Raw genomic sequence first — 12,397 nt, 5'->3', positions numbered from 1 at the left:
CTAACGTATATGTAATTTATCATGATATAATACATTTTCTGGGACCAATGAAGAAATTGCTATTGAATAAAATAACCACAGGAATGTCTATTTCAAAGTTATTACCAGAAAAATCTCAATATTTCTTCAAATTGATGCAAAAATCATGTAAAATTCAATACTGCCATGAAACAGTCCTCGCTATTGATCTTCACTATGGCACGTACCTAATAGATTAGTTGAGTAACAGAAGATTGATTTTCAAAGAAACAGTTAATCGCTTAAATCAAGCAAAAATGTAAAATATTTGCTACTGATATTTGAGGATTTACTGTTTTTCTCTGTTTCTTCTCTCATTTAAGTTGAATATCTTTGAGTTTTGGACTGTTGGTTGGACAAAATAAAATGTTTTGGGACTTTCTGACCCTGTGATGGGCTTTTGAAAGTTTTTTGTATGTCATTGTCTAAATGATTCAATCTCTCAATTAATTTTGTTATTAATTAAAAGGTTATCGTAAATTGCAGCCCTAACAATGTACCTCCCTCCCCTGCTTGGTAACTTAGCTTGTTACCATTAAAAGTCCATAAACTCTGTCCACTTTTAAAAAATATTTTAGGGTGGACATGACCAACATCAGGATGAAATCAACATACTGTAGAGTTACTTTCTTCACTGATGAAGAAAAACTAGTTTCAATGTCTGAATCTATGATGAAGGGAAGAGAAAATCATTTGAATTCACTTTTATTTTTTATTTGTTTCCTCCTCCAACATGCCTTTCCGTGTGTTCCCGCTGCTTTTAAGAGTTGCCTCGTTACTTGAACTTGTTCACTACACTGTGTCAGTAATTAATCAGTGGTAACTTTTTTCATCATCTAAGCTGTATCATTTGCATGATCCGAACTTCAATCTGTGCACTGAAGTTCTTCTGCAAAAAGAAGCATGATGTTGGTGCCGTGCCCATCTGCCTCAATAGCAATTCCAGTCCATCCCAAACATTATGTTTGTGTGTGTGTGTGTGTGTGTATAGCGAGTCTAGTGGACTGCTGGCCAGAATTAGTGTCCTGACGATGAAGCAGACTGTGAGGGATTGATCCCGCTCTGCGCCCCTCCCCCACAGCCCACCCTTGCCCAATTACAAGACTGTGTGTTTGATTTTCATCCAAGGCGGCCAGGCGCTCTTTCTCGGTTCTACAGAAACCTCCACCGCTGGCCCCGCGGTCGCTGTGCAGTCCCTCTGCCCACTCATACCCACCAATTAGGCCTCTTTCTAGTTAAAAAGACACAGCAATCCCACAATGTCACGCTGTACAACATCCTCCCACACACGTCACACACACAAACTGGGGTTTCCACAGCTGAAAACGTACGTCCTCATCACTCCACCCCGCTCACACAATTAGGAGTTTCTCCACTGCTGTTGGCTGACTTCGACGCCGGCGGTTTTCTCCTGCGAGTCCTGTCGCTTTTATTTGTTGGGCCAATATTAGCATGCACATACATTCAAGGAGATCACACGCATATGAATGAGAGTCACAGCATACACGCACATGCTCAGGGCCAAGTACCCACGTGACGGCAAAGCGTATACTGTATAAAAACTGCTCTTAAGATGAAAGAGAAAAAAAGTGTTTTTCAGTTGGCTGGTGGTTACCTAGGCAATTAAAGATGGAGCTGAGAGGACGGTTTAGCCTTCCTTAGAGAGACACAGAGAGAGAGAGAGTGCCGAGGCAACGCGTGAGCTTGAAGAGATAGAAACGTGACTTCTCTCTGCGCTTTGTGAAATGCAAATGATTCATCCACCAGGGAAAGTCCCCAACTTAAATACTGTATATTCCTGATGAAAGTGAATCTACCACAGCTGCGGTTTACCTAAAGAAACACACGAATGGCAAAAGTGAAGCAGCATTTTGTTTGTCGTGTTTAACCTCAGTATAAAGGGTTCATATTTAGCAAATATATGGAACATTTCCAACAGCCCAGACTGTAACCATGGCAATCCACATTACCTACTTGGTTATTTTCCTCTCCTGAGCCAAAGGAAAACAGCTTGATATAATGGGATGAAGCCAGGCTCTGACACACACACACACACACACACACACATAGAAACATAGTAACAGAGGTTCTTTGGCTTTTATTTTCTCTCAAGTGACAGACCATGAAGTCTTCGTGTTCAGAGTTGATACAACTGACTGTTGTGCTACAGAGCCGAGTGGGTATAATGGTTCTGAGGCAGGTCTCAACCACACACCGGCTAAATCCTCGCAAATAGGTATACGAGTGAGAGCAAATCAATACGTGGCTTTTCATTATGGTTCCATCTCCTGGTGCGGGTCGGTTCGCAGTAATGTCAGATAGAGCGGAAATTGAGAGACTCATCAAGGACTTCGGCCTCTTCAATAACGAGCCGCAGGAAAGCGAGGATGTGTCACCGGCGTGGAGCGTCGAGTGAGCTGCTCCACTGGACTCGTTTTGATTTACTTTATCTGCTGTGTGCAGATTCACACACAGTGCTGCACCTGAAACCAATGGATTCCTTATGATAAGGAAACTGCAAACATTCAGGAAAAAGCTCACATCTTTAAGACCATTAAAGGAAAACTCCTCCTGCAGATAGAGCGTTAAATTGTCAGTTTATAATATTGTAATGTAAGTAATGCATTCAAAAGAGTTGTGTTTTGATGTTATAATCTACTTTATCTGTTTTTTGATCTACCTTTTTGACGATCAGCGGAGCACGTCTAAACATATTGCTTTCATTATGGAGAGAGCATTAGTGATAGTGATGAGCAGTCGTTCCATCCAAGAAAAAAACTGTCTCCTCCTTCATGGATTTCTGACTGTATGATTATTAAAAGTCAAACTGGTGACTAAACATGACGCCAAAAGCTCCTGTTTAACAATGACGCTATTATGACCCATTGTGCCCGCAACAACAACTAATGACACTAAAATGATGAAACACATCACCAACAAAGAAAATGGTTCAAAAACTACACGGTATATTGCAAATGAATATCCTTTACAGACTACTTGGTGGTGAATATAGGTACGCAATGTTAAGCGCTAAGCGTAGGAAATAAACGCTTCAGTTTTTTCTAGCACTCCTTTCTTCCAACTCTCACTCACGTTTCCACCGTTGTCTTCTGGCAACAAGTCACCTCTAACGAAATTTATAAACAAAACTTCTCCTTGAGCGAGACTTGGTTAGACACAATAACAAACAGACCGGATCAAGTAAAAGGTAAAGATACACTTTTTATTTCTCCGTAGGGTCCTTTCCATAATGTTGTCAGACACTTATAATAACAATATTACCATCCCGAAAGGATTACATTGCAGCCCGTTTTGCGGCTGCAGTGCTCTCGTTCAATACTGGACCAATTTAAAAATAATGTTGTCCCAATTAGTTGCTTAGACACACAAAAAAATAGGGTCAGGTTGAAAAATACCCCTACATATAAGAAAGGCTTCTTGTTAAAAGTTTTTTTAAGTCTCAAGCGCAATCCGAGATAACCCTAGTGAAATATTTCAGGGCCCTCCAGAGCCATATTTCACAACTGTTTTTACAGGCTGAATCATACATCAAGACAAAAAAAGGTGGAGTTCCTCGGTAAATACAATTGATCCCATGTGGATAGTAGGGCTGGGATAATACGCCGTTCTCCCCATTCGATACTCTCCCGACACTTGGGTGTCGATTCGATATGTATTGCAATTCTACAAGTTTTGCAATTCGATATTATGATTTATTGCCTATTACCTTTTTTAACACTAGACCATGAGAAAAGGTGGAATTATACACTTAAAGGGACATGTACTTTGGAAAATATCTAAATTAATACCGTAAAAATGTAGATTAAAATGATTAGAATGAGATTTCTGAATGCTGATGCTGTAACTGAACCATTAGTAGCTAGCAGCAGTTAAAATGACTCAGAGGCTGACTGCGGGTGGCCATTAGATGTGGGCAGCACCAACACCGAGCGTCCCCCATCAGCTGCCGACTACTGTGGCGACGGTGACAATTCGCCCCATGGGCCCAGTGCACCTGACTGCTGCCCTACTGGGTACATAGCCTTCAACTATAGGTCTTATATGGCATTCATCTACTTTTATCCAATATTGAATGTTAAAAAAGGTATGACAACAAAGCAAGTTGAGTACTAATCACATGCTTTCTATTTCCCCCCCCCTCTTTGTTCTGTCATGCTATGTATTCACCATTATTGTAAGGGAGGAAGTTGATTTATCAGAAGATAAAGGAAGAAATTTTAATAAGTTTTCAGTTGTACTCAATTTATGTTGATTTGACACGCTGTACTTCAAGGTGACATTTGATGGGAATGCATCATTGGAGCTAAATAAATGCAGTCTTGCCTTTACATTATGGACTTGCCTTTGGTATTCCTTCTAATCAATCTCTAGCCCAACAGATATTTATTTTCAGGTTGGTTTTATTGTAGTATATATGCAATATTATTTGTGTATTTGTGTACAATTTGATTTGATTAAATAGCTACATAAAAAGTTTTTATTAACCAAATAGTTTACATATATGTACAAACTGTGGAAATGGATGTTGTATGTATTGAAATGCATACAAAAATACATTTGAATTGGGATATCACTAAGATATGCATATAAATATATCCAAGTCACATGCGATGATCATGCATGCAACTGCTGAATTAGGGTACTGTTATACATATATATATGTATATATATATACATATATATACATATATATATGTATATATATATGTAGCCTTGCAGGGTTATAAACCTATTGGTCCAGAACTAGTTCAGATCTGGTTTGGTATTAAAGTGGCCTGCTGTTAAACACGTCAGCAATGATATTTTATTTTACTACTTTGAAATCTAGTTATGTGTTGTTGTTGTTGTCCTTGGGTGTTTTTAATTGCTAACAAATGCATTGCTTTTTTCTCTAAAGTATTTATTGCTCCTCTAGTAATATTTTCATCTTTCATATATAATATATAAATGCCTGGTATTCATTATTTTACCCTAGTGAAAAACTAGTCTTACTCTATGTATTTAAATTCATGCAGTGGTAATAATGCAGAGACAACCACAGAAGCCACAATTTTCCAGTACATTGTTATGAAATGGTTCCCGTGTTCAGCTTGGTTGAGCTTCTCCTGGCATGATTCATCTCTTTCCTTCACTTCCACTGACCCCCTCTTCCCCTCTATAAAACCAGCCATCTATTTCTCTCCGAGACCATCCATCCATTTCAAATATTTTACCTCAGAAAGCCTTTGGCGCCAGTACGTTCCTACCACTAGTTTTGTTGCTGCGCAAAGAACTGAAGTCATTATAATCAATGTATTTATGTGTTCCAAATGAAAGACTTTGAGTTTCAAATTTAACCAAATACAATAAAACTACATTTTCCAATAATTATTGTCATGAAACCACTATAGTTGATGGCGGTGAAATGCTGAATAAATATCTTTTAGACAAGGAAAAGAAAACGTGTAGCAGAGCAGAGCGTGTATGACTAATGGTGGTCTCTTAAACATGTGTGCGTGTTTGTGCGTGCATGAGCCCCCTGTTTGTCCGTGCTTTTGTGTGAGCTTTTCATCAGAGCAGTATGAGTCAAGCTTTGGGGACGCAGAGCCCTTCACCACTGATTATACTCTCTTCTGCTTATTAATTGACAAACTAATGAATGAATACCCATCCATTATATATGGACACCCACTACTAATGGTAACTATACTCTAATTAGCAAGCAAACTAATTCACCTGCCCCGTCGTTACGTGAGCCAGTGTTTCATTAATACCTACCTTTATTAAATTCAGATACATAATTATAATCTACATTTGGACTTCGGGAGCCATTTGTACGCTGGAGGTTGGTACACTGATGGAAAATAGCTCTGACTCATAAGCAGCTGATTTTTGTGGGCATTGTATTGGGTTAGAAATAGAGCAAAAAACGTAGCTAGAATAGCTAGAAGTAGCTAATACTGTAACTTGCAATACTAAATTAGTCAACAGTATTTTTGCACAATACGGAGTTTCTCTCAAAAATACTGACGTGTCTAATGACGTGCATTATTGTCCTGCTACGCAATTAACTGGGTTGACACGGCAATAAAGTATTGAACTTGACCTATAGAGAGTTATACTGCAGGCTACAACAGGCCTATGTGTCTGTCTACTCATGTGGAGATGATACACTTTAGCGCTAAGCTACTGAAAATGCATTTTTTTGTGTGTGTGCAGCCAGAGAGCTACCTTCCCAAGTAACAAGTGCCTGTGGTTCTGTATTAGCCAGCAATCTCTCTCACTTACAGTGCATTTCTCTCTCTCTCTCTCTCTCTCTCTCTCTCTCTCTCTCCATTCACAGTGGATAAGTCGCAGAGCGGGTAGACAGAGAATAATGACGTTGAGCATGCACAACAACTGCCTCCCTAGGAGAGGGCCCCAGGGAGCATTTTGCAGTATTATGCAGTCAGCCATAACTAAAACATCATTACAACCCTATTCACACACAGCCCTGACCAAGAGTACGGACTGGCTGGAGAGAGGGGATGAGTGGATGGATGGATGGATGAATGGATGAATGGATGGATGGGACTAATGATTATTTTCATTATCAAATAATATGCCGGCTATTTCCTCGATAAATCTGTAAATCGTTTGGTCTATAAAATGTCTGAAAACAGTGATAAATGCTCGTTGTGATTTCCCACAGCTCAATGAGATGCATTCAAATTGCTTGTTTGCTTATTTGACTAACAATCGAAAACCCTATTCAGTTTACTGTCATATAAAACAAATAAATTGCATAATTCACTTACAATTGAGAAAATTTAATTGACTAAAAAAATCAATAGTAACAGATTATTGTTTGATCATTGCAGCTCTAGATGAAAGAATGGATTGGATTGATTCTGTAGATGGTATAACATGTGAGCGGTTACCATGGTTTAATGTATTGAACACCGATATGTCCAAATTCAATTTGGTTCTATGTGTTGCATGTCACAGATGTTACTCGTCATTGCCTCTACCTGTAGTACAGTGACACTGAGGCGATTGCCTTCAGGTTGCTTCTAGAGCTGCACAATTAATCAAAATCTTATTGGAATCACAATATATATATATATATATATATGTATATATATATATACTGCATATATATTGTAAATATATTTGATTGATTTTCAAAGTTTTTATCCCACAGGAGTAGAACATATAAAACATATACAGCATATTTGACTCAAAATTTAAATTCACTTACTCAACCCCCAACTACAAAGAGGCACCATTCAACAAATACGTTAACAAATTTAAGTCCTCATTACCATCCCTATCACCGATCATCATCCCTATCACTAACCCTAACCCTAACCCTAACCACCCCACCCACCTGCCCATATGATTACAGGTTACAGAATGGCGCAATATTTGTTAAAAGGCGAAATGTATGTCAAAATACCATTTTAAATTAAATATTGAGGTGCTGCAGAGATGTCCTGGCCTAAACATAATATTCTACAGAATTAAGAAAACATCTTTGTTTGGTATAGATCGGCTGTAGATAACTAACTTCGCTGTACTCTGCTGTTGGAAAATCCCTCGCTTCGTGTGCAGCAAGAAATTAAATTGCAGTTGCACTTATTATTGACTATTGATTTTCTTTATTAAAGCCATGTAGGTTTGTTTGGCTGCACTGTAAACAGATACTCCAGTTGCCTATCTGTCTGACAAGCCGTAGCTGGTCAAAGAGTGGTTGCTGTAACAATAACCAGCACCTAGCAGTAGGTGTCGCCAAATAAACCAGGAATGAAATTTTACGGATTACAATTTTAATTTTTTATTGCAACTTCCATGTGTGCTCACTTACAGTATTTCAGTCTCACTAACCTTTATAACTACTATTTATGTTCGTGTGTATGAAGTCAGGCTGTTCTCATACACTGTTCGTAGCTATTCCTACGAAAAGTAATTACATGTAATTCATCAAATCAATTCGTATGTAATCCATGTAATCATGAACCAGGAAATTTAAAGAGTGACAAACTCCTCGTAGGGAGGACGTTGGGGTGGATGGGTGGGTCAGAAAACACTGCATTTTTGACCCCGTGTGAAACCTGAAGTCAACGTTGATTTACTGGTCAGGTAACTTCCATACTTAAGTTACACCACTTCCATAGTTATTTTAACCCAAACCACGATCTTCTCCTCAGCCTAACTAAGCAATTTTGTTGCCTAAACCTAACTAAGTTGTTTCCTGTGAAGACATTATTTTATTTTGAAAAGACTGTATGCATGTAACAAGTGGAAATTGTCACATGTTGCTGGACATTCGTAGGACACACAGAACACGGAAAATATGGAACAACTTTTCGTAAGATATGATACAAACCGTTGCATGAGGATATGTTGATACAGTACTAACATTTTTGTTTGTGTATAGCAGATGCTCATAATACATGATATTTTTTAAAGGCACTTTTTTATACTCGTACTTATACTGCTGTGTTACTTCACTTTCTCAACATGGGATCAATAAATTGTTTCTTATCTAACAGAAGTAATAATGTTCGCAACGTTTTCTAAATTAGCCTCCAGACTGTGATCTAGCCGGCTCTCAGCAGTCGGCTGACCTGCTGAGCCAAAGGCTGTCCAGGCAGAACTCATGAGCAATATTCAATTATGCACAGGTTACAAAAAACACTCACTCATTAAACTGGAGCGAATAAACCGAACTGACACGTTAATGAGCGAATGAATACATAAATGGAAAAAAACTGCAGGCGGTAACAAACATTTGGAGAAGTAGCATGAAATCTCTTTTGCTTGCTAACAAGAACCCGGAACACCTCCTCTTAACACCGAACCATGAACAACGAGTGCTCCGACTGTCCGATCAAACACTGTTCACACTTTAGCTGGTGACGGGATCAAAACTTTACATGGTTCAGTCCATGTAGTAAATTTGTTACAATGTGAAAACATGTAAAAATGGCACTACCCACATTTAAACACTGGATAGCGAGACATAAACCACGACTCTGAAAGTCTCGATGTGAGCTGGAACACAACGTCCATCATTCTACATCTGCCGAGGAAACAGCTCTCCACTTTAGGTGTCCATCAACCTGCATCACTACACATTGCAGACAGTAACAGCTTCCCCTCTTGTGCTTAAAAAAACAAGACATGCTCTACACAGCAAACCCTTTCTGTGCTGCAAATGGATCACCAAAAAACCTCGGCTTCCCTTCAACTCGTCGTGATTACATCCCACCTCTTTGCACCGCTGACACTCCACTTGCTCCAAAAGAGAAAAACCTGCAGATAATTAACAATATGGTGGGAGAGCAACATGACGGCTTATGAATATGCAAATCAGGCCTTGACTCAACATGCATCCACTTCTTTTTCTTACAACCTTTTTTTATAATTTCCCTGAGAATTATGCCTTTCATCTTTGCATGCTTATAAAAAAAAAAAAAAAAGGTGCGCAGTGCACAAACACACACACACAAACACCTCCACCCTGATGCTGTGTGTAACTCTGTGCTTTCCTCTCCCGGGCTGTGACCCAGCCGTGTAATGAAGGCTATAAATCAGCACCTTGGACAGCGCTAGGCAGCCCTGAGCTCCTGGATGTACATACTACTGGAGTCAGGCAGGGGGAGAGGAGGAGGAGGAGGGAGGGAGGGAGGCCGCTTTCAGCACCGGGGGAGAGCGGACAGCGACAGCCTCTGACATTCCTACTGTAAAGAGGCGAAAAGCCCTCCCTATCTGCAGCTGCCCCGCAGAGTACTGATGACTAAACAGAGTTATTCAGGTTGTTGCACAGCTAGCTTAGCAGGGCTGTGATTCAGATGAAAGGGATGAGGGGGATATATGTGTGAATGAGGTCCTATCCTGAGAAATGCTGCTACTGCAGAGTGACAAAAAGAGAGAGGGAAAGGGAGAGAGTGACACAGGGGCAGGACCAGCTCTTTGCACATCACATGCATAGGTTATATCTATGCATTAACCCTGGAACAGACAAAAAGGAACAGCCTGACAAATGAAACTGACATCTACATAAAGCAGGAGAGGTGATGAGCTACAACCACTTCTCTCACACACACATTAGTGCTCAGTATGAACACGCGTGCCAACTTTAAAACTCTGTTCTGCACACACATGGGTGTATACACACATATATGTAAATGAGACGGTAAATTCGATAGTGCTTAAAGGTAGAAGCACACACACAGAGACGGCAACGCTCGAGTAATCTTGTTAGCTTAACACTCCTGCATGCGCCGCTATGTGGCTTTATGTCACGCCTGCTAACCTGCCCTTGATGGTTTCAATTCGTCGCACTTATAAACGGGGTCGCGCTTCGACCCTGTCGCCCAACCTCTTACAACCGCTGTCCGTGCTTCTTAGCGAACCGTTGTAATCCCCCCCTCACAAAAAAAAGAAAAAAAAGAGATGCCCGCATTAAGTTAAATATTCATGTTCCCAGCGCTGGTCTATTTTTATCATTAAGCCCTCACAGGTAGGAGAAGCAGCATAGTGACTGTTCTCTCATCCGCAACCGGCTGTCTCTCCGGTGCATCCCTGAGAGTCCCGAAAGACAACATCAGGGAGATTTGTACCAGAACGCAGAATGGGAGACATGAAAGAGTGAAAAAAAAAAAAAAGCTGAGATGAATGTAGAGAGCAAAAAAAGAAAAAAAAAAAGCAGGCAGTGAAGGAGAGAAGCCTTGAGAGAGAAAGAGAGAGGTACGCAGAGCTACTTCAATCCTCAACATATAGCTTAGAGGAAAAGGGAGACTGCTGGTGTGCAGCTCCTGCAGATCCTCAGCTCGAATGGGGCTGAAAACGGTCGCCAAACTTTGAAAGTTACCTGGGACTTTTAACGCCATTCATGACTTAATACTGTTCCCAAATGTGCAGTGCCTGTCATTCGCACTTAGAGGAACAGGTTACATTTTTGCCTGGCCCCTGAGAAGGTATGCGCTCTCTGGTGAACAGCACAGTATAAGAGCACTCCTCAACAACACAGCACTGCACAAACCAGCAACCCACAGGTTTTCTCCAGAAATCCCTGCAGAGACCAAGGACCGGGCTGAGCGATGGGGATTGGACAGGAGGGCTGATTTTGACAGCTGGGGGCGGTGGGATTAGCAGCAGCAATGGTGGCTTGGTATCTGTAATTGTGAGTGGTTGTGTGTGTGCATGTCAGTGTGTGTTTCGTGTGAGCGTGCACATGCCCATACCGCCTGGCCACAGAGTGCCATATGTGGTGGGAGCATTTTGCCATGAAGAATGAATGAACAGCTGCAACAGAAAACATTCTGTATTGTGTATGCATGTTTGATTGTTTGCGTGTCTGTGTGTATTAGTGCAAGTGTGTGTGTGTGTGTGTGTGTGTGTGTGTGTGTGTGCCGGACAAAGCTGTAATGCCCTTACACTCTCCATCCATCGTATGGAGTGAGCCCATTACTATTCCTGTCACAACAGCCTTGCAGTAAGAGCAGCAGCAGAGGAGGCAAGGAGGCCGACCACCGTACAGTGCTGTAACACACACACACACACACACACACACACACACACTTCCTCTTCCAATGACTGCTCACTCCCATCAGTGTAAACCTAAATTGTGCATGTTGTGTGCTTTACGAGGCATTTCATGTGCACCATATATTCACTCTCCCTCTGTGTGTTTGCGTGGGCAGATGTACAGTATCTGTGTGTCTTGCATTGCCATATGAATGCCCCTTGTTTATGCATTTATGTTCATGTGTGTGTGTGTGTGTGTGTATGTGACTGCATGACACATCCCATCACTCACCCTGGCTCTGCGCTCCCCCGTCCCCCTCCTCTGTGTCGGTCAGGTTGTTAAGCATCCCGGCTCTCCTCTACGGTCACTCGTCTTCTGCTGCGGAGCGGTGTCACCGATCGAGCTCTCGGCGGCTCTCCCTGCGCTCCACCCACTGCGATGCGGCCGCAGAAAATCGCGGGGAAGCAGCAGTGTAGAAAAATATGCCAGCCGGATCCTCCTCGCTCCTCTTCTTCGCTCCTTGCTGCCCGTAGGATGCACGAAGAGAGGCAGCAGAAGAGAGGGAAGGATTTTTTTTTTCCTCCCTCTGTAGATCCTCCTATTGACGTCTCTTCTCCGCTGGCTTGTAAGCGTGACTCTCTCTCTCTCTCTCTCTCTCTCTCTCTCTGTTGCTCCCACTCTCTCTCTATCTCTTACTCTTCCTCTCTCTGTTGCTCTCTCTCTCCAGGAGAAGGAGGAGGGAAGAGGGAAGCTGCAGGAGTTTGGTGGATGATGGAACGCCTCAAAGCAGCACACTTGCTCTCTCCCTCCTTCCTTCTCTCTGTCTCTCTCTTTTTTTTTCTCACTCCTGATCTCGATCTCTCC

The 12,397-nt window shown here is 41.4% G+C and overlaps 1 protein-coding gene across 5 annotated transcripts in view; it reads right to left on the bottom strand.

Moving 5' to 3' along the window:
* The window catches only part of slc12a5a (solute carrier family 12 member 5a), a 176,521-nt gene that overhangs the window by 98,293 nt on the left and 65,831 nt on the right, over positions 1–12,397 (bottom strand). Inside the window, exon 1 of one of the 5 annotated variants that reach the window (XM_037784995.1) lies at positions 11,825–12,385. The exons of the other annotated variants lie outside the window; for them this stretch is intronic. Coding sequence (XP_037640923.1) covers positions 11,825–11,879 — 55 coding nt within the window. The 5' untranslated portion in view covers positions 11,880–12,385. Of the gene's footprint in view, positions 1–11,824; positions 12,386–12,397 lie in introns of those variants that run through there. 5 annotated transcript variants of the gene reach the window in all.

Source organism: Sebastes umbrosus, chromosome 1, assembly GCF_015220745.1.
Source record: "Sebastes umbrosus isolate fSebUmb1 chromosome 1, fSebUmb1.pri, whole genome shotgun sequence".
In the NCBI taxonomy this organism is placed as follows: Eukaryota; Metazoa; Chordata; class Actinopteri; order Perciformes; family Sebastidae; genus Sebastes; species Sebastes umbrosus.
The sequence above is the reverse complement of the archived record's forward strand: the minus strand, read 5'-3'. Positions and strand labels throughout refer to the sequence as shown.